This window comes from Tachypleus tridentatus, chromosome 7 (assembly GCF_004210375.1).
Source record: "Tachypleus tridentatus isolate NWPU-2018 chromosome 7, ASM421037v1, whole genome shotgun sequence".
Taxonomy (NCBI): domain Eukaryota; kingdom Metazoa; phylum Arthropoda; class Merostomata; order Xiphosura; family Limulidae; genus Tachypleus; species Tachypleus tridentatus.
Genome location: NC_134831.1, coordinates 95262203 through 95288499, shown reverse-complemented (window position 1 = coordinate 95288499; position 26297 = coordinate 95262203). Strand labels below are relative to the sequence as shown.

At 28.3% G+C, this 26297-nt stretch overlaps 1 protein-coding gene across 1 annotated transcript in view; it reads right to left on the bottom strand.

Moving 5' to 3' along the window:
• Positions 1-2025: 2025 nt before the first annotated feature.
• The window catches only part of LOC143256239 (uncharacterized), an 88833-nt gene continuing 64561 nt past the window's right edge, over positions 2026-26297 (bottom strand). Inside the window, exons 2-5 of the mRNA XM_076513165.1 lie at positions 7678-7756; positions 5858-6568; positions 4703-4854; positions 2026-2443 (exon numbers count right to left, since the gene is read on the bottom strand). Of these exons, the coding sequence (XP_076369280.1) occupies positions 2301-2443; positions 4703-4854; positions 5858-6567 (1005 nt within the window). The 5' untranslated portion in view covers position 6568; positions 7678-7756 and the 3' untranslated portion in view covers positions 2026-2300. The remainder of the gene's footprint in view (positions 2444-4702; positions 4855-5857; positions 6569-7677; positions 7757-26297) is intronic.

Here is a 26297-nt window from a genome sequence, read left to right as displayed (position 1 = left end):
ACAACGTTAAGAATGAAGTTTTGTACCTGTCGAACCCTTACGCAATTTGGCCTAAAAGGTCGAATTATCGCCTTTAGACTGCTCTGATCAGTCATTTGTTTTCCCAGCTTTTCAGAAATGTAACAGAACACATACTTATCTGAATTTATAGTTGAAAATAGTTAAATTACATCTAAAAGTTTGTCGTCGTTGTCCCTATGTTTCTGTCTCGGATTGTACGTTCCTCTCATAAAAAATATCACCAGAGGGCCGGGCCGGAACATTATGACGTTAGGATAGGATCAAGGAAGAAGTAGGGAGAATATAACTGTGATCTCCATTTGGGGTCTAAAATGGTACATTTGACAAAATTTTGTTGGCTGTCTATGAACGGAGAAAATAAAAACAAGGGTGCCTGATTTTAGATCACATTTAAGACCGACCAACCTTGTATTTATCCCCTAAGTAAATCTCTGCTTCAGATCTGTTTATATCATTACAAAATCACAAGGGAATACATACATGCCCAAATACTCTTATAAGTTACATGTATCTATGAACGGTGGTACTACTACAGTGGTATTCCTTTCTAATTTTTATTTGGTATGATAAATTTCAAAATATGTATGCACACACAAAAGAGGTTTCCTTTACAGCAAGTTTGAAGCAAAAAGAATTACGGCTCAGAAAAGCTTCAGTGAGAAACACACTTAGAAAAATATTACAAAACACACATGAATAATTTGCAATATTAACGCAAATAAAACTAAAACAAACGAAACATTAACCCAAATATAACGTACGAAAACAGAAGCTGAAAAAACATAAAACTAACAACTTCTATGTTCACATCTGTCACCATTTCGTTTGACTTATGTTTCTGTGGTATTATACTCTTATTTTTCTGTAGATGTGACTGAATAAAGTAGTAAAAGGTAAAACAAAACAGTTCCACTGTCTATAACTTTTTGTAAATAGCCACAACAGAAGAAATGATTGAGAAAAATATTTCATCTTCAAGGTCAGACATCATAACACACGATCATCTTCACGGTCAGACGTCATAACACACGATCATCTTCACGGTCAGACATCATAACATACGATCATCTTCAAGATCAGACATCATAACACACGATCATCTTCAACGTCAGACATCATAACATACGATCATCTTCACGGTCAGACATCATAACACACGATCATCTTCAAGATCAGACATCATAACACACGATCATCTTCAAGGTCAGACATCATAACATACGATCATCTTCAAGATCAGACATCATAACACACGATCATCTTCAAGATCAGACATCATAACATACGATCATCTTCACGGTCAGATATCATAACATACGATCATCTTCACGGTCAGACATCATAACATACGATCATCTTCACGGTCAGACCTCATAACATACGATCATCTTCAAGGTCAGACATCATAACACACGATCATCTTCAAGATCAGACATCATAACACACGATCAACTTTAAGATCAGACATCATAACACACGACCATCTTCACGGTCAGACATCATAACATACGATCATCTTCACGGTCAGACATCATAACACACGATCATCTTTTACCTGAAGTTTTATCAACATTTTGTACTGATCTTTACAATAATAACAGGAGAAAGATTTATATTTAATACGGTCCTCATACAACACAGAAATATTTTTTAATGTTTTCATATCACTTATTGTTAATAAAATACCAAATGTTAGATTAGATTTTTAACGATAAATATTTAATAACATTTTACAGTACAAAGCTTTATCACGAGTGTTTATTTTTACAGCACTAAACTTTCATGATCTAAGTTATGTGATTAAATAGTGAAGTATCGATATAATAGTGATTGATTACTCACAGTTTATGTTTGAAACATTTATTATTGGGATATTGTGTTAGACTCTGTCATATCACGTGTAAATAAGCCGTAGCAGTAAATGTTAGAAACGTATGGTTAAATTCAGTTGTAAATAAAATAGAGCAACGTTTATAGTTTTATCGAAAAAAAAAATCACTCATGTAGTGGCTCCATCTAGCCTTTATTTTCACTATTACAAGTAGAGATTTAAATTTTTCAATTGTGTTCAAGATAACAACGATAAAATGATAATAGATATGCTTGCAGAGAAATTAGATTGCTACATTAATTATAAAAATGTTAAGAAAATATTGAATAAACGTCAAAATAAACATAAAATTTAAAACCACAGCTGAAAAAAAAAAACACGAAAATGTTCAAAATTATATATTTTAAATCATTACTCAGCCCACACTTGATTTTACATGTTTCTCAGGCTAACAGTTAAAGTCTTCAACTGTAAGATGAGAGAGAGGTTTGCCAAAGCATGATAAAGGTGGACCTTTAATACCACCAATAGCAACTTTGTTTATGTGAGGAATAATCCAGGCGAGCTGACAGTCACAAGTGGGACTCGTAGCTGAAATAAGAGATAAACACAGATTTCACTACTGTCTCAATTATAATTCTTTTGTATAATTAGAATATATAAACTATTCATTTACAATATATATGTAAAAACGAATGGTATGGGTTGAGAAAATGCTACTATATAGATGAGCAAACAACGCTTCGACCTTCTACGGTTATCGTCAGATCACAAAGAAAAAAAGAGATAACTGACTGATAGATTACCATATGTTTGAAGGGGGTTGTGTAACTGAGTGTAGGAATGTAGAAGGCGTGCTTAGATGTTTGATTATATTTATTAATGTAGGTTATAATGAAGCCCAAATTATTCCCAAAATATACAAAGGAACACCTTTATACCTATATTAATAAATATAATCAAACATCTTAATACGCCCTCTACATTCCTACACTCAATTACATAACCCACTTCAAGCATATGGGCAGCTATCGGTCAGTTACCTCTTTCTTTCTTTGTGAGTCTGATGATGACCGAAGAAGGTCGAAACGTTGTTCGCTCCTCTACATAAAAATTTTCTCAATTCATACCAGCCGTTTATATATATATTTTTTCTCTACAAGTTAGTTTTCTAGTCATCACGGATGTTGATTTACAACAACTAGTAACACCAAAAATCGTTACAAAGTGTTTGAATAACAACTAACAATACCAAGAATTGTTATAAATATTTGATAACAACTAACAATACCAATAAAAGTTAACAAAACCAAGAATAATTATAAATAACTTATAATAACTAATATATATATATATGTCATTAACAATTTATAACAATTAATGATTGAGTGGTCACTGGATTATATTCTACAGCTGTTATTAGAAACTTTCTATAATGTTTGACAGACAAAACTACAATAGGCTTAGCTATCTTCAAGTCAACTATCCTGAAGTTAGTGTAATCTTATATAAGAAATCACCTTTTATCCTTTGAAATATCAGTTATAATAAACAAGTGACTACAAGACTTATTACTGAAATACCAAGTTATAATAAACAAGTGACTACAAGACTTATTACTGAAATACCAAGTTATAATAAACAAGTGACTACAAGACTTATTACTAAAATACCAAGATATTAGTAAACAAGTGACTACAAGACTTATTACTGAAATACCAAGTTATAATAAACAAGTGACTACAAGACTTATTACTGAAATACCAAGTTATAATAAACAAGTGACTACAAGACTTGTTACTGAAATACCAAGTTATTAGTAAACAAGTGACTATAAGATTTATTACTAAAATACCAAGTTATAATAAACAAGTGACTACAAGACTTATTACTAAAATTCCAAGTTATAAGTAAACAAATGACTACAAGACTTGTTACTGAAATACCAAGTTATTAGTAAACAAGTGACTATAAGATTTATTACCGAAATACCAAGTTATAATAAACAAGTGACTACAAGACATATTACTGAAATACAAAGTTATAATAAACAAGAGACTTCAAACATGATTTCTTGTTTAAATAAATCTGTTGTAATCCCTTAGTATAATTTCACCATTGTAGACGTGTATTGTTAGAAATACGTGTCTCATTATAATGTTAAACGTCTGTTCATCTGGGTCCAATGCAATGTCTGTGTATATCTGTCTAACACTAGCAACTCATTCACCCTGACGCCCCAACACACACCCATGCACTACAACTTTCGTCGTTGTCACACCAGAATGTGTTATTGATTTTTGACTTTGCAGGTTCAAATTTGTCCATCATATTCACCGAACTCGGCTCACAGTTCTTTATTACTAGTAAATATTTATCACTTTATTTTGTAGTGTTGTGAGTTAACTATAAACCTACATACGAATGCTTATAAAGTTATATTACCACTATTAGAACTTTGACAACCCAGATGATTTGAACACTTGAAAGTTAACACCAATCGTGTTAGAATCAGATTATTTTTCAAATTTCAAATTTCTTTATTAAATAAACACACCAATAGCTCTAGTCTACTGTGATTACTAAACTATTTCAATTTTTAATATTTTTCGATTATTGCATTTTTAATTAAATAACAACCGTTAGATGTCGATGTAGTATACTATAATAGAATGTCACGTGGCACCAAATGTGAGTCATATCCTTTGTTTTACAACAAAGAACATTAGAATAATTAGTAAAATGTTTTAAATCTGTCTTTAACTATTCAGATGGTCAATAAGTTTTATATATCTAACATTGTTTTAAATAAACAGATGTTACGGTTAAAGTGTTCTCTGTACAACTTACCAGTGATGTCAAGCCAGTTGATTCTCTCCAAAACAGGTTTGAACAGTGTCTCATGAAGAACAGTTATTGTTGGATTGAAAGCTAAAGATAAGGTTTTTAGTTGTGGCATTTCTGTGAACAGATCTTCTGGGAGGTTATTAATTCTGTTGTGTCTGAAAATAACAAAACAAAGTTAAAGTAAGTAAAAAATATTTAATAATTACCATAATACAATGACAGACATGACCTAATTGTGTATCGTGCAGACATAACTGGTCAGTTTGTGTGGGTGTGTGACAATAAAACTGGACGGTTCGTCATTAGTGTTTGTTATTCTCACACACCCACACAAACTGACCAGTTGGTGAATATATAACCCAGTGGTTAATTTAATAAAACCGAACCCATTTCTAAAAACTCCATCATTTTCCTAAGTTATTTTTAATACGTAATTAATAATTATTTAACAAGCACGTTAAAACAATATTTATATGGTATCTTGGGCCATTTTCATGATAACGTTCACTACATTAGAAAGTGTTCAGTTTACTCTAACTGACATATTAAAAGTGTCAAACGTTCCAACGTGCCAAAAACTTTAAACATTAATCAATATGCAGTACTTGTTTTGAGATTTGTTTCTCATGGTCAGTAAAAACAGCGCCCCTGATTAATCGAAGAACTGTCACTACCAATGAAGTGATTTTTTTCTCAGAGGTGACCAACAGCGACATCTGAGGGTCTGAGCCCTGTAGGTCCTCTCACTTGGAACTCGTGGGTGGTTTATAAATATTATTGTCAAATTCACTTAGAGTAGCCCAACATATGGCGGAGGATGTTCTTGACTAACCGCTATCAGTGGATCAGTTTAAAATTAGGAACAGCTGGATGTGACGCATGAGAAACAAACAGAAGTTTAGAATGCACCTAATTCTTCAATGTACGTGTATATTACAAACATCATGGAAGACATTAGACTGAGCAGTCAATAATTACTATTTTATCAGTTTTATCCATCACACTATAAATAGCCTCCCAGTGGCAAAGCAGACATACACTACTATAACCGTGTTTCGACAATTTGTGGTGGGCAGAAAACAGATAGTTCATTGTGTAGCTTTGTTCTTAAAATTGAATAATTAATCAGTCGGTATAGATAACTTGCCAAGAACTTACGATAAATCTAAAAACTCCAGATTAGTGGCTGGATGTGGTAGATTTGAGCGGTTGATGGTGACGATAGCGTTTCCTCGAAAAGCGATATACTTAAGCATTGAATATGTACCCTTTGGAACATCAGCTAAAACCAAGGGTTTAGTATGAGAAGTACCAGACATGTCGAGAGACTCCATATTGGAATTTGAAAATGCTCGATAAAACTCTTCGTCCAACACTTTCAATAGAGTTGTGTTTGAATGAACATTTGTGGTTACATGTGATCCAAATTTTATAGCTGAAAAAGGAGTCCATGTCCAACTTGTGCCTGGTGTGACTAGGAGCATCTGTAAGGAGAACCTGTCCGTGACTCCTAGACCTTGGAACGGTGAGCTGTTAACCTCTTGGCCACCTAGTGATTGGATGTTTAAACCACTGAGGCTGAGTCTGAAGCTTTTGACTTCACCAAATCTCCCAAAGAAACCATTCTCCAGAAAATCGATGTCTCCTCCGTAAATATTGAACTCTACGTTTGGACAGGACAGAAAGAAATCATGGAGACCTTGAAGTGGTTCGTTTCCTTTACACGAATAAAAACAGGTGTCCGTGTTGGCAGAGCACGTACAAGGAGAGATGTTTTCAGGAGGAGGACAGAGAGATCCCTCTGATGTCCTTAGGGTCAATGCCAAGATTACCAGTAGAACTGAATATATTCTGGTGTCTGTTAGCATCCTGTGGATAGAACAGAAAATAACTGAATATTGTTTCTTGACACTTAATGTCGAAGTAATATATAAACATTAAAATAAGTACACAGTTAAAAGTATGTTGGCTCTACATATTTCATCGATATACCTTTCCTAATGACTATATCGAAACTTGTATAGGGAGCTTTTTAACTGGTGCTTATTTCAACGTTGTGTGTTATAGAGTAGTTTAGAAAATAAATAACTATTACATTCAATAGAGTAAAAACTTTCGAATACACCGTAAATATTAATTATCTGTTCACTTTGTACAATGTAAAAAAACACGAAAATTATGAAATTCTATTTTCTTAAGAGCAAAACCTCACTGGGTCTTCTGCTGTGTCCATCGGGAGAAGTCGAACCACAAATTTTAGTGTTGTAAGCCCATAGATTTCCAGGAAAATATGATATACAAAATTCCACTCAAATATAAATAACGTGCTTTCAGGTTTGAAGCAGTAAACTAACTTATTGTGAAAACGTTTCTTTGAGTAAATATTACAATACAATAATAAGTGTGTAGAAGAGATGCTATTGTTTTCATTGTAAACATTACAATACAATAATAAGTGTGTAGAAGAGATGCTATTGTTTACAGAGTAAATATTACAATACAATAATAAGTGTGTAGAGGAGATGCTATTGTTTTCATAGTAAATATTACAATACAATAATAAGTGTGTAGAAGAGATGCTATTGTTTTAATAATTTTAGAAGGATTAATATCCATACATTTACTTCCGTTTCTGAAACGTTTTTTTCTTTACTTGTTTTTAACTCAATTTTAGGTAGACATAGGAAGATTGTATTTATAACTAGGTTCTACAATGAGATTCCAACTGTAATATTTATCATTGATCTATTATTAACTAGTAATTCATGTTTCACCCTGTACTGAAGCATAGAGGTGATACTTAAAATACCATATCGATATTCAATCTCCATACAGGCAGTGGTTCTGATAAAAACAACATATAATTTAAGTATTATTGGTTTTAACGATATAGCCTTTTTAATAAACCACTGTATCAGCTCTAGTCAATCAAATCTCTTCCTGTACATGTTACATTATACACAGTTCCTATCACTAACCTGAACAATCCCAAGTCGTCTACTTTCAGAAACCTTCCTTCTAATATACAAGTTTCTTTCAACTCTCTTCAGTAAGGATCTGTATGGGGAGAAATGTTTATTATTTTTCATATCCTAATTTATGATAATCTCTCACGATACTTCGACCAAGAACACATCACTTTATATTAATACAATATCTTCATGTTTTTATTATTTTATTATTAATATATCCTCATCTTCATGTTTTTATTATTAATATATCCTCATTTGCAACAGATTAATACAATATCTTCATGTTTTTATTACTAATATATCATCATTTCAGTTCTACAGATTATTACAATATCTTCATGTTTTTATTATTAATATATCCTCATTTCAGTGCAACAGATTATTACAATATCTTCATGTTTCTATTATTAATATATCATCATTTCAGTTCTACAGATTATTACAATATCCTCTTCATGACAATATCTTCATGTTTTATTATTAATATATATCTCATTTCAGTACAACATGATTATTACAATATCTTCATCATTTTTTACAACCGATAACGAACTGATTCATATATGTGTATATATTCACATTTGTGTACTATATTAATGCAAGTATAAACTAAATGTTATACAGGGTGAGCCAAAAGTAGGTGGACAGTAAAAAAACATTTATTTAGAGATCACGTATACGTACAACTATATGTAATAAGACAATTATATTAATGAAAACAAAATGTTATTTATTAACGCAAATGCTCAAATTGTTGAGATTTCCAATACTCTTTTAGCACCCATATTCTTTTATCTGTATTTAAAGTATTTGACATTATGGGTTATATTAGCAATCTAAAAAAAAGAAAACAGATTAAATTAAAACAATTGTAATTATATAACACAAATAATATAGTTGCAACATAGTTATAATATACAATTGCATTAATATAACCGATACATAAACCTATTCCAAATGCTGTCCACCTACTTTTGGCTCACCCTCTATGTTTCAATATTTCAGAAGGTCAACAGAGAATTTTCATTTTTCTAATAGCAATGTAATCCTAACAATGCAAATCCTAATGACTAAACTTCAATAACAATGTAAATCTAACAATACACATTCTAATGACGAAATTACAATAACAGTATAATCATAGCAACACAAATTCTAATGACGAAACCTGAATAACAGTGAAATCATAACAATACAAATACTAATGACGAAACCTGAATAACAGTGAAATCATAACAATATAAATTATAATGACGAAATCTGAATAACGGTGAAATCATAACAATATAAATTCTAATGACGAAATCTGAATAACAGTGAAATCATAACAATACAAATACTAATGACGAATCTTGATTAACAGTGTAATCATAACAATACAAAATCTAATGACGAAACCTGAATAACAGTGAACTCATAACAATAAATATTCTAATGACGAAACCTGAATAACAGTGAAATCATAACAATAGAAATTATAATGACGAAATCTGAATAACAATGAAATCATAACAATATAAATTCTAATGACGAAATCTGAATAACAATACAAATTCTAATGACGAAACCTGAATAACAGTGAAATCATAGCAATGCAAATTCTAATGACGAAATCTGAATAACAATATAAATTCTAATGACGAAATCTGAATAACAGTGAAATCATAACAATGCAAATTCTAATAACGAAACCTGAATAACAGTGAACTCATAACAATACAAATTGTAATGACGAAACCTGAATAACAGTGAAATCATAACAATATAAATTCTTATGACGAAATCTGAATAACAGTGTAATCATAGTAATACAAATTCTAATGACGAAACCTGAATAACAGTGAACTCATAACAATACAAATTCTAATGACGAAACCTGAATAACAGTGAAATCATAACAATAGAAATAGTATTGACGAAAATTTAATAACAGTGAAATCATAACAATATAAAATATAATGACGAAATCTGAATAACGGTGAAATCATAACAATATAAATTCTAATGACGAAATCTGAATAACAGTGAAATCATATCAATATAAATTCTAATGACGAAATCTGAATAACAGTGAAATCATAGCAATGCAAATTCTAATGACGAAATCTGAATAACAATATAAATTCTAATGACGAAATCTGAATAACAGTGAAATCATAACAATGCAAATTCTAATAACGAAACCTGAATAACAGTGAACTCATAACAATACAAATTGTAATGACGAAACCTGAATAACAGTGAAATCATAACAATATAAATTCTAATGACGAAATCTGAATAACAGTGTAATCATAGCAATACAAATTCTAATGACGAAACCTGAATAACAGTGAACTCATAACAATACAAATTCTAATGACGAAATCTGAATAACAGTGAAATCATAACAATAGAAATTGTACTGACGAAACTTGAATAACAGTGAAATCATAACAATATAAATTATAATGACGAAATCTGAATAACGGTGAAATCATAACAATATAAATTCTAATGACGAAATCTCAATAACAGTGAAATCATATCAATATAAATTCTAATGACGAATCTTGAATAACAGTCTGAAATCATAACAATACAAATTCTAATGACGAAACCTGAATAACAGTGAAATCATAACAATACAAATACTAATGACGAAACCTGAATAACAGTGAAATCATAACAATACAAATTCTAATGACGAAACCTGAATAACAGTGAAATCATAACAATATAAATTCTAATGACGAAATCTGAATAACAGTGAAATCATAACAATATAAATTCTAATGACGAAATCTGAATAACAGTGAAATCATAACAATATAAATTCTAATGACGAAATCTGAATAACAGTGAAATCATAACAATACAAATTCTAATGACGAAACCTGAATAACAACCTGAATAACAGTGAAATCATAACAATATAAATTCAAATAACAATACAAATTCTAATGACGAAACCTGAATAACAGTGAAATCATAACAATATAAATTCTAATGACGAAATCTGAATAACAGTGAAATCATAACAATACAAATTCTAATGACGAAATCTGAATAACAGTGAAATCATAACAATACAAATTCTAATGACGAAATCTGAATAACAGTGAAATCATAACAATACAAATTCTAATGACGAAACCTGAATAACAGTGAAATCATAACAATACAAATTCTAATGACGAAACCTGAATAACAGTGAAATCATAACAATATAAATTCTAATGACGAAATCTGAATAACAGTGAAATCATAACAATATAAATTCTAATGACGAAATCTGAATAACAGTGAAATCATAACAATACAAATTCTAATGACGAAATCTGAATAACAGTGAAATCATAACAATACAAATTCTAATGACGAAATCTGAATAACAGTGAAATCATAACAATACAAATTCTAATGACGAAACCTGAATAACAGTGAAATCATAACAATATAAATTCTAATGACGAAATCTGAATAACAGTGTAATCATAACAATACAAATTCTAATGACGAAACCTGAATAACAGTGAAATCATAACAATACAAATTCTAATGACGAAACCTGAATAACAGTGAAATCATAACAATACAAATTCTAATGACGAAACCTGAATAACAGTGAAATCATAACAATATAAATTCTAATGACGAAATCTGAATAACAGTGAAATCATAACAATATAAATTCTAATGACGAAATCTGAATAACAGTGAAATCATAGCAATACAAATTCTAATGACGAAACCTGAATAACAGTAAAATCATAACAATGCAAATTCTAATGACGAAACCTGAATAACAGTGAACAATCATAACAATACAAATTCTAATGACGAAACCTGAATAACAGTGAAATCATAACAATATAAATTCTAATGACAAAATCTGAATAACAGTGAAATCATAGCAATGCAAATTCTAATGACGAAATCTGAATAGCAATATAAGTTTTAATGACGAAATCTGAATAACAGTGAAATCTAATAACAATAACAGTGAAAATTCTAATGACGAAACCTGAATAACAGTGAAATCATAACAATATAAATTCTAATGACGAAATCTGAATAACAGTGAAATCATAACAATACAAATTCTAATGACGAAACCTGAATAACAGTGAAATCATAACAATACAAATTCTAATGACGAAACCTGAATAACAGTGAAATCATAACAATAGAAATTCTAATGACGAAACCTGAATAACAGTGAAATCAAACAATAGAAATTGTACTGACAAAACTTGAATAACAGTGAAATCATAACAATATAAATTATAATGACGAAATCTGAATAACAGTGAAATCATAACAATATAAATTCTAATGACGAAATCTGAATAACAGTGAAATCATATCAATATAAATTCTAATGACGAAATTTGAATAACAATACAAATTCTAATGACGAAACCTGAATAACAGTGAAATGATAAAAATATAAATTCTAATGACGAAATCTGAATAACAATACAAATTCTAATGACGAAATCTGAATAACAGTGAAATCATAACAATACAAATTCTAATGACGAAACCTGAATAACAGTGAAATCATAACAATACAAAAACTAATGACGAATCTTGAATAACAGTGTAATCATAACAATACAAAATCTAATGACGAAACCTGAATAACAGTGAAATCATAACAATACAAATTCTAATGACGAAACCTGAATAACAGTGAAATCATAACAATATAAATTCTAATGACGAAATCTGAATAACAGTGAAATCATAACAATATAAATTCTAATGACGAAATCTGAATAACAGTGAAATCATAACAATATAAATTCTAATGACGAAATCTGAATAACAGTGAAATCATAGCAATACAAATTCTAATGACGAAATCTGAATAACAGTGAAATCATAACAATCAAATTCTAAACGAAACCTGAATAACAGTGAAATCATAACAATACAAATTCTAATGACGAAACCTGAATAACAGTGAAATCATAACAATATAAATTCTAATGACGAAATCTGAATAACAGTGAAATCATAACAATACAAATTCTAATGACGAAACCTGAATAACAGTGAAATCATAACAATACAAATTCTAATGACGAAATCTGAATAACAGTGAAATCATAACAATATAAATTCTAATGACGAAATCTGAATAACAGTGAATCATAGCAATACAAATTCTAATGACGAAACCTGAATAACAGTAAAATCATAACAATGCAAATTCTAATGACGAAACCTGAATAACAGTGAAATCTCAAACAATACAAATTCTAATGACGAAACCTGAATAACAGTGAAATCATAACAATATAAATTCTAATGACAAAATCTGAATAACAGTGAAATCATAACAATACAAATTCTAATGACGAAATCTGAATAGCAATATAAATTTTAATGACGAAATCTGAATAACAGTGAAATCATAACAATACAAATTCTAATGACGAAACCTGAATAACAGTGAAATCATAACAATACAAATTGTAATGACGAAACCTGAATAACAGTGAAATCATAACAATATAAATTCTAATGACGAAATCTGAATAACAGTGAAATCATAACAATACAAATTCTAATGACGAAACCTGAATAACAGTGAACTCATAACAATAGAAATTCTAATGACGAAACCTGAATAACAGTGAAATCATAACAATAGAAATTCTAATGACGAAACATGAATAACAGTGAAATCATAACAATATAAATTCTAATGACGAAATCTGAATAACAGTGAAATCATAACAATATAAATTCTAATGACGAAATCTGAATAACAGTGAAATCAATATAAATTCTAATGACGAAATAAATAACAATACAAATTCTAATGACGAAATCTGAATAACAGTGAAATCATAACAATACAAATTCTAATGACGAAACCTGAATAACAATGAAATCTAATGACGAAACCTGAATACAAAACAATGACCTGAATAACAGTGAAATCATAACAATATAAATTCTAATGACGAAATCTGAATAACAGTGAAATCATAACAATACAAATTCTAATGACGAAATCTGAATAACAGTGAAATCATAACAATACAAATTCTAATGACGAAACCTGAATAACAGTGAAATCATAACAATACAAATTCTAATGACGAAATCTGAATAACAGTGAAATCATAACAATACAAATTCTAATGACGAAACCTGAATAACAGTGAAATCATAACAATACAAATTCTAATGACGAAACCTGAATAACAGTGAAATCATAACAATACAAATTCTAATGACGAAACCTGAATAACAGTGAAATCATAACAATACAAATTCTAATGACGAAACCTGAATAACAGTGAAATCATAACAATATAAATTCTAATGACGAAACCTGAATAACAGTGAAATTCTAATGACGAAATCTGAATAACAGTGAAATCATAACAATATAAATTCTAATGACGAAATCTGAATAACAGTGAAATCATAACAATATAAATTCTAATGACGAAATCTGAATAACAGTGAAATCATAACAATACAAATTCTAATGACGAAATCTGAATAACAGTGAAATCATAACAATACAAATTCTAATGACGAACGAAACCTGAATAACAGTGAAATCATAACAATACAAATTCTAATGACGAAACCTGAATAACAGTGAAATCATAACAATATAAATTCTAATGACGAAATCTGAATAACAGTGAAATCATAACAATACAAATTCTAATGACGAAACCTGAATAACAGTGAAATCATAACAATACAAATTCTAATGACGAAATCTGAATAACAGTGAAATCATAACAATACAAATTCTAATGACGAAACCTGAATAACAGTGAAATCATAACAATATAAATTCTAATGACGAAATCTGAATAACAGTGAAATCATAACAATATAAATTCTAATGACGAAATCTGAATAACAGTGAAATCATAACAATACAAATTCTAATGACGAAATCTGAATAACAGTGAAATCATAACAATACAAATTCTAATGACGAAATCTGAATAACAGTGAAATCATAACAATACAATACAAATTCTAATGACGAAACCTGAATAACAGTGAAATCATAACAATACAAATTCTAATGACGAAACCTGAATAACAGTGAAATCATAACAATACAAATTCTAATGACGAAACCTGAATAACAGTGAAATCATAACAATATAAATTCTAATGACGAAATCTGAATAACAGTGAAATCATAACAATATAAATTCTAATGACGAAATCTGAATAACAGTGAAATCATAACAATACAAATTCTAATGACGAAACCTGAATAACAGTGAAATCATAACAATACAAATTCTAATGACGAAACCTGAATAACAGTGAAATCATAACAATACAAATTCTAATGACGAAACCTGAATAACAGTGAAATCATAACAATATAAATTCTAATGACGAAATCTGAATAACAGTGAAATCATAACAATACAAATTCTAATGACGAAATCTGAATAACAGTGAAATCATAACAATACAAATTCTAATGACGAAATCTGAATAACAGTGAAATCATAACAATACAAATTCTAATGACGAAACCTGAATAACAGTGAAATCATAACAATACAAATTCTAATGACGAAACCTGAATAACAGTGAAATCATAACAATATAAATTCTAATGACGAAATCTGAATAACAGTGAAATCATAACAATACAAATTCTAATGACGAAATCTGAATAACAGTGAAATCATAACAATACAAATTCTAATGACGAAACCTGAATAACAGTGAAATCATAACAATACAAATTCTAATGACGAAACCTGAATAACAGTGAAATCATAACAATATAAATTATAATGACGAAATCTGAATAACAGTGAAATCATAACAATATAAATTCTAATGACGAAATCTGAATAACAGTGAAATCATATCAATATAAATTCTAATGACGAAATCTGAATAACAGTGAAATCATAACAATACAAATTCTAATGACGAAACCTGAATAACAGTGAAATCATAACAATACAAATTCTAATGACGAAACCTGAATAACAGTGAAATCATAACAATACAAATTCTAATGACGAAACCTGAATAACAGTGAAATCATAACAATACAAATTCTAATGACGAAACCTGAATAACAGTGAAATCATAACAATACAAATTCTAATGACGAAACCTGAATAACAGTGAAATCATAACAATATAAATTCTAATGACGAAATCTGAATAACAGTGAAATCATAACAATACAAATTCTAATGACGAAATCTGAATAACAGTGAAATCATAACAATACAAATTCTAATGACGAAACCTGAATAACAGTGAAATCATAACAATACAAATTCTAATGACGAAACCTGAATAACAGTGAAATCATAACAATACAAATTCTAATGACGAAACCTGAATAACAGTGAAATCATAACAATACAAATTCTAATGACGAAATCTGAATAACAGTGAAATCATAACAATACAAATACTAATGACGAAACCTGAATAACAGTGAAATCATAACAATACAAATTCTAATGACGAAATCTGAATAACAGTGAAATCATAACAATACAAATTCTAATGACGAAACCTGAATAACAGTGAAATCATAACAATATAAACTAATGACGAAATCTGAATAACAGTGAAATCATAACAATACAAATTCTAATGACGAAATCTGAATAACAGTGAAATCATAACAATATAAATTCTAATGACGAAATCTGAATAAATAATCATAACAATGAAATTCTAATGACGAAATCTGAATAACAATAACAATAAATTCTAATGACGAAATCTGAATAACAGTGAAATCATAACAATACAAATTCTAATGACGAAATCTGAATAACAGTGAAATCATAACAATACAAATTCTAATCTGAATAACAACAATACAAATTCTAATGACGAAACCTGAATAACAGTGAAATCATAACAATATAAATTCTAATGACGAAATCTGAATAACAGTGAAATCATAACAATACAAATTCTAATGACGAAATCTGAATAACAGTGAAATCATAACAATACAAATTCTAATGACGAAATCTGAATAACAGTGAAATCATAACAATACAAATTCTAATGACGAAACCTGAATAACAGTGAAATCATAACAATACAAATTCTAATGACGAAACCTGAATAACAGTGAAATCATAACAATACAAATTCTAATGACGAAACCTGAATAACAGTGAAATCATAACAATACAAATTCTAATGACGAAACCTGAATAACAGTGAAATCATAACAATACAAATTCTAATGACGAAACCTGAATAACAGTGAAATCATAACAATACAAATTCTAATGACGAAATCTGAATAACAGTGAAATCATAACAATATAAATTCTAATGACGAAATCTGAATAACAGTGAAATCATAACAATATAAATTCTAATGACGAAATCTGAATAACAGTGAAATCATAACAATATAAATTCTAATGACGAAATCTGAATAACAGTGAAATCATAACAATATAAATTCTAATGACGAAATCTGAATAACAGTGAAATCATAACAATACAAATTCTAATGACGAAACCTGAATAACAGTGAAATCATAACAATACAAATTCTAATGACGAAACCTGAATAACAGTGAAATCATAACAATACAAATTCTAATGACGAAACCTGAATAACAGTGAAATCATAACAATATACAAATTCTAATGACGAAATCTGAATAACAGTGAAATCATAACAATATAAATTCTAATGACGAAATCTGAATAACAGTGAAATCATAACAATACAAATTCTAATGACGAAATCTGAATAACAGTGAAATCATAACAATATAAATTCTAATGACGAAATCTGAATAACAGTGAAATCATAACAATATAAATTCTAATGACGAAATCTGAATAACAGTGAAATCATAACAATACAAATTCTAATGACGAAATCTGAATAACAGTGAAATCATAACAATACAAATTCTAATGACGAAACCTGAATAACAGTGAAATCATAACAATACAAATTCTAATGACGAAACCTGAATAACAGTGAAATCATAACAATACAAATTCTAATGACGAAACCTGAATAACAGTGAAATCATAACAATACAAATTCTAATGACGAAACCTGAATAACAGTGAAATCATAACAATATAAATTCTAATGACGAAATCTGAATAACAGTGAAATCATAACAATACAAATTCTAATGACGAAATCTGAATAACAGTGAAATCATAACAATACAAATTCTAATGACGAAACCTGAATAACAGTGAAATCATAACAATACAAATTCTAATGACGAAACCTGAATAACAGTGAAATCATAACAATACAAATTCTAATGACGAAACCTGAATAACAGTGAAATCATAACAATACAAATTCTAATGACGAAATCTGAATAACAGTGAAATCATAACAATATAAATTCTAATGACGAAATCTGAATAACAGTGAAATCATAACAATATAAATTCTAATGACGAAATCTGAATAACAGTGAAATCATAACAATACAAATTCTAATGACGAAACCTGAATAACAGTGAAATCATAACAATACAAATTCTAATGACGAAACCTGAATAACAGTGAAATCATAACAATACAAATTCTAATGACGAAACCTGAATAACAGTGAAATCATAACAATATAAATTCTAATGACGAAATCTGAATAACAGTGAAATCATAACAATATAAATTCTAATGACGAAATCTGAATAACAGTGAAATCATAACAATACAAATTCTAATGACGAAACCTGAATAACAGTGAAATCATAACAATACAAATTCTAATGACGAAACCTGAATAACAGTGAAATCATAACAATACAAATTCTAATGACGAAACCTGAATAACAGTGAAATCATAACAATACAAATTCTAATGACGAAACCTGAATAACAGTGAAATCATAACAATACAAATTCTAATGACGAAACCTGAATAACAGTGAAATCATAACAATACAAATTCTAATGACGAAACCTGAATAACAGTGAAATCATAACAATACAAATTCTAATGACGAAATCTGAATAACAGTGAAATCATAACAATACAAATTCTAATGACGAAACCTGAATAACAGTGAAATCATAACAATACAAATTCTAATGACGAAACCTGAATAACAGTGAAATCATAACAATACAAATTCTAATGACGAAACCTGAATAACAGTGAAATCATAACAATATAAATTCTAATGACGAAATCTGAATAACAGTGAAATCATAACAATATAAATTCTAATGACGAAATCTGAATAACAGTGAAATCATAACAATATAAATTCTAATGACGAAATCTGAATAACAGTGAAATCATAACAATACAAATTCTAATGACGAAATCTGAATAACAGTGAAATCATAACAATACAAATTCTAATGACGAAACCTGAATAACAGTGAAATCATAACAATACAAATTCTAATGACGAAACCTGAATAACAGTGAAATCATAACAATATAAATTCTAATGACGAAATCTGAATAACAGTGAAATCATAACAATACAAATTCTAATGACGAAACCTGAATAACAGTGAAATCATAACAATACAAATTCTAATGACGAAACCTGAATAACAGTGAAATCATAACAATACAAATTCTAATGACGAAACCTGAATAACAGTGAAATCATAACAATATAAATTCTAATGACGAAATCTGAATAACAGTGAAATCATAACAATATAAATTCTAATGACGAAATCTGAATAACAGTGAATCATAACAATCTGAATAACAGTGAAATCATAACAATACAAATTCTAATGACGAAATCTGAATAACAGTGAAATCATAACAATACAAATTCTAATGACGAAACCTGAATAACAGTGAAATCATAACAATACAAATTCTAATGACGAAACCTGAATAACAGTGAAATCATAACAATACAAATTCTAATGACGAAACCTGAATAACAGTGAAATCATAACAATACAAATTCTAATGACGAAACCTGAATAACAGTGAAATCATAACAATATAAATTCTAATGACGAAATCTGAATAACAGTGAAATCATAACAATATAAATTCTAATGACGAAATCTGAATAACAGTGAAATCATAACAATACAAATTCTAATGACGAAACCTGAATAACAGTGAAATCATAACAATACAAATTCTAATGACGAAACCTGAATAACAGTGAAATCATAACAATACAAATTCTAATGACGAAACCTGAATAACAGTGAAATCATAACAATATAAATTCTAATGACGAAATCTGAATAACAGTGAAATCATAACAATATAAATTCTAATGACGAAATCTGAATAACAGTGAAATCATAACAATACAAATTCTAATGACGAAACCTGAATAACAGTGAAATCATAACAAATTCTAATGACGAAACCTGAATAACAGTGAAATCATAACAATACAAATTCTAATGACGAAATCTGAATAACAGTGAAATCATAACAATACAAATTCTAATGACGAAACCTGAATAACAGTGAAATCATAACAATACAAATTCTAATGACGAAACCTGAATAACAGTGAAATCATAACAATACAAATTCTAATGACGAAACCTGAATAACAGTGAAATCATAACAATACAAATTCTAATGACGAAACCTGAATAACAGTGAAATCATAACAATACAAATTCTAATGACGAAACCTGAATAACAGTGAAATCATAACAATACAAATTCTAATGACGAAACCTGAATAACAGTGAAATCATAACAATACAAATTCTAATGACGAAACCTGAATAACAGTGAAATCATAACAATACAAATTCTAATGACGAAACCTGAATAACAGTGAAATCATAACAATACAAATTCTAATGACGAAACCTGAATAACAGTGAAATCATAACAATACAAATTCTAATGACGAAATCTGAATAACAGTGAAATCATAACAATATAAATTCTAATGACGAAATCTGAATAACAGTGAAATCATAACAATATAAATTCTAATGACGAAATCTGAATCAGTGAATCATAACAATATAAATTCTAATGACGAAATCTGAATAACAGTGAAATCATAACAATACAAATTCTAATGACGAAACCTGAATAACGAAACTAATGACGAAACCTGAATAACAGTGAAATCATAACAATACAAATTCTAATGACGAAATCTGAATAACAGTGAAATCATAACAATACAAATTCTAATGACGAAATCTGAATAACAGTGAAATCATAACAATACAAATTCTAATGACGAAACCTGAATAACAGTGAAATCATAACAATACAAATTCTAATGACGAAACCTGAATAACAGTGAAATCATAACAATACAAATTCTAATGACGAAACCTGAATAACAGTGAAATCATAACAATATAAATTCTAATGACGAAACCTGAATAACAGTGAAATCATAACAATATAAATTCTAATGACGAAATCTGAATAACAGTGAAATCATAACAATACAAATTCTAATGACGAAATCTGAATAACAGTGAAATCATAACAATACAAATTCTAATGACGAAACCTGAATAACAGTGAAATCATAACAATACAAATTCTAATGACGAAACCTGAATAACAGTGAAATCATAACAATACAAATTCTAATGACGAAACCTGAATAACAGTGAAATCATAACAATATAAATTCTAATGACGAAATCTGAATAACAGTGAAATCATAACAATATAAATTCTAATGACGAAATCTGAATAACAGTGAAATCATAACAATATAAATTCTAATGACGAAATCTGAATAACAGTGAAATCATAACAATACAAATTCTAATGACGAAATCTGAATAACAGTGAAATCATAACAATACAAATTCTAATGACGAAACCTGAATAACAGTGAAATCATAACAATACAAATTCTAATGACGAAACCTGAATAACAGTGAAATCATAACAATACAAATTCTAATGACGAAACCTGAATAACAGTGAAATCATAACAATACAAATTCTAATGACGAAACCTGAATAACAGTGAAATCATAACAATATAAATTCTAATGACGAAATCTGAATAACAGTGAAATCATAACAATATAAATTCTAATGACGAAATCTGAATAACAGTGAAATCATAACAATATAAATTCTAATGACGAAATCTGAATAACAGTGAAATCATAACAATACAAATTCTAATGACGAAATCTGAATAACAGTGAAATCATAACAATACAAATTCTAATGACGAAATCTGAATAACAGTGAAATCATAACAATACAAATTCTAATGACGAAACCTGAATAACAGTGAAATCATAACAATACAAATTCTAATGACGAAACCTGAATAACAGTGAAATCATAACAATATAAATTCTAATGACGAAATCTGAATAACAGTGAAATCATAACAATATAAATTCTAATGACGAAATCTGAATAACAGTGAAATCATAACAATATAAATTCTAATGACGAAATCTGAATAACAGTGAAATCATAACAATACAAATTCTAATGACGAAACCTGAATAACAGTGAAATCATAACAATACAAATTCTAATGACGAAACCTGAATAACAGTGAAATCATAACAATACAAATTCTAATGACGAAATCTGAATAACAGTGAAATCATAACAATATAAATTCTAATGACGAAATCTGAATAACAGTGAAATCATAACAATACAAATTCTAATGACGAAATCTGAATAACAGTGAAATCATAACAATACAAATTCTAATGACGAAACCTGAATAACAGTGAAATCATAACAATACAAATTCTAATGACGAAATCTGAATAACAGTGAAATCATAACAATACAAATTCTAATGACGAAACCTGAATAACAGTGAAATCATAACAATACAAATTCTAATGACGAAACCTGAATAACAGTGAAATCATAACAATACAAATTCTAATGACGAAACCTGAATAACAGTGAAATCATAACAATACAAATTCTAATGACGAAACCTGAATAACAGTGAAATCATAACAATATAAATTCTAATGACGAAATCTGAATAACAGTGAAATCATAACAATACAAATTCTAATGACGAAACCTGAATAACAGTGAAATCATAACAATACAAATTCTAATGACGAAACCTGAATAACAGTGAAATCATAACAATACAAATTCTAATGACGAAACCTGAATAACAGTGAAATCATAACAATATAAATTCTAATGACGAAATCTGAATAACAGTGAAATCATAACAATATTCTAATGACGAAATCTGAATAACAGTGAAATCATAACAATATAAATTCTAATGACGAAATCTGAATAACAGTGAAATCATAACAATATAAATTCTAATGACGAAATCTGAATAACAGTGAAATCATAACAATACAAATTCTAATGACGAAATCTGAATAACAGTGAAATCATAACAATACAAATTCTAATGACGAAACCTGAATAACAGTGAAATCATAACAATACAAATTCTAATGACGAAACCTGAATAACAGTGAAATCATAACAATATAAATTCTAATGACGAAATCTGAATAACAGTGAAATCATAACAATACAAATTCTAATGACGAAATCTGAATAACAGTGAAATCATAACAATACAAATTCTAATGACGAAACCTGAATAACAGTGAAATCATAACAATACAAATTCTAATGACGAAACCTGAATAACAGTGAAATCATAACAATACAAATTCTAATGACGAAACCTGAATAACAGTGAAATCATAACAATACAAATTCTAATGACGAAACCTGAATAACAGTGAAATCATAACAATACAAATTCTAATGACGAAACCTGAATAACAGTGAAATCATAACAATACAAATTCTAATGACGAAATCTGAATAACAGTGAAATCATAACAATACAAATTCTAATGACGAAACCTGAATAACAGTGAAATCATAACAATACAAATTCTAATGACGAAACCTGAATAACAGTGAAATCATAACAATATAAATTCTAATGACGAAATCTGAATAACAGTGAAATCATAACAATATAAATTCTAATGACGAAATCTGAATAACAGTGAAATCATAACAATACAAATTCTAATGACGAAATCTGAATAACAGTGAAATCATAACAATACAAATTCTAATGACGAAACCTGAATAACAGTGAAATCATAACAATACAAATTCTAATGACGAAACCTGAATAACAGTGAAATCATAACAATACAAATTCTAATGACGAAACCTGAATAACAGTGAAATCATAACAATACAAATTCTAATGACGAAACCTGAATAACAGTGAAATCATAACAATACAAATTCTAATGACGAAACCTGAATAACAGTGAAATCATAACAATACAAATTCTAATGACGAAACCTGAATAACAGTGAAATCATAACAATATAAATTCTAATGACGAAATCTGAATAACAGTGAAATCATAACAATACAAATTCTAATGACGAAACCTGAATAACAGTGAAATCATAACAATACAAATTCTAATGACGAAACCTGAATAACAGTGAAATCATAACAATACAAATTCTAATGACGAAACCTGAATAACAGTGAAATCATAACAATATAAATTCTAATGACGAAATCTGAATAACAGTGAAATCATAACAATATAAATTCTAATGACGAAATCTGAATAACAGTGAAATCATAACAATACAAATTCTAATGACGAAACCTGAATAACAGTGAAATCATAACAATACAAATTCTAATGACGAAACCTGAATAACAGTGAAATCATAACAATACAAATTCTAATGACGAAACCTGAATAACAGTGAAATCATAACAATATAAATTCTAATGACGAAATCTGAATAACAGTGAAATCATAACAATATAAATTCTAATGACGAAATCTGAATAACAGTGAAATCATAACAATACAAATTCTAATGACCTGAATAACAGTGAAATCATAACAATACAAATTCTAATGACGAAACCTGAATAACAGTGAAATCATAACAATACAAATTCTAATGACGAAACCTGAATAACAGTGAAATCATAACAATATAAATTCTAATGACGAAATCTGAATAACAGTGAAATCATAACAATATAAATTCTAATGACGAAATCTGAATAACAGTGAAATCATAACAATACAAATTCTAATGACGAAACCTGAATAACAGTGAAATCATAACAATACAAATTCTAATACAAATTCTACTGACAAAACCTGAATAACAGTGAAATCATAACAATACAAATTCTAATGACGAAACCTGAATAACAGTGAAATCATAACAATACAAATTCTAATGACGAAACCTGAATAACAGTGAAATCATAACAATATAAATTCTAATGACGAAATCTGAATAACAGTGAAATCATAACAATATAAATTCTAATGACGAAATCTGAATAACAGTGAAATCATAACAATACAAATTCTAATGACGAAACCTGAATAACAGTGAAATCATAACAATACAAATTCTAATGACGAAATCTGAATAACAGTGAAATCATAACAATATAAATTCTAATGACGAAATCTGAATAACAGTGAAATCATAACAATATAAATTCTAATGACGAAATCTGAATAACAGTGAAATCATAACAATATAAATTCTAATGACGAAATCTGAATAACAGTGAAATCATAACAATACAAATTCTAATGACGAAACCTGAATAACAGTGAAATCATAACAATACAAATTCTAATGACGAAACCTGAATAACAGTGAAATCATAACAATACAAATTCTAATGACGAAACCTGAATAACAGTGAAATCATAACAATACAAATTCTAATGACGAAACCTGAATAACAGTGAAATCATAACAATACAAATTCTAATGACGAAACCTGAATAACAGTGAAATCATAACAATACAAATTCTAATGACGAAACCTGAATAACAGTGAAATCATAACAATATAAATTCTAATGACGAAATCTGAATAACAGTGAAATCATAACAATACAAATTCTAATGACGAAATCTGAATAACAGTGAAATCATAACAATACAAATTCTAATGACGAAACCTGAATAACAGTGAAATCATAACAATACAAATTCTAATGACGAAACCTGAATAACAGTGAAATCATAACAATACAAATTCTAATGACGAAACCTGAATAACAGTGAAATCATAACAATACAAATTCTAATGACGAAACCTGAATAACAGTGAAATCATAACAATACAAATTCTAATGACGAAATCTGAATAACAGTGAAATCATAACAATACAAATTCTAATGACGAAACCTGAATAACAGTGAAATCATAACAATACAAATTCTAATGACGAAATCTGAATAACAGTGAAATCATAACAATACAAATTCTAATGACGAAACCTGAATAACAGTGAAATCATAACAATACAAATTCTAATGACGAAACCTGAATAACAGTGAAAAATCATAACAATACCTGAATAAAATTAACTAATGACGAAATCTGAATAACAGTGAAATCATAACAATATAAATTCTAATGACGAAATCTGAATAACAGTGAAATCATAACAATATAAATTCTAATGACGAAATCTGAATAACAGTGAAATCATAACAATATAAATTCTAATGACGAAATCTGAATAACAATATAAATTCTAATGACGAAATCTGAATAACAGTGAAATCATAACAATACAAATTCTAATGACGAAACCTGAATAACAGTGAAATCATAACAATACAAATTCTAATGACGAAACCTGAATA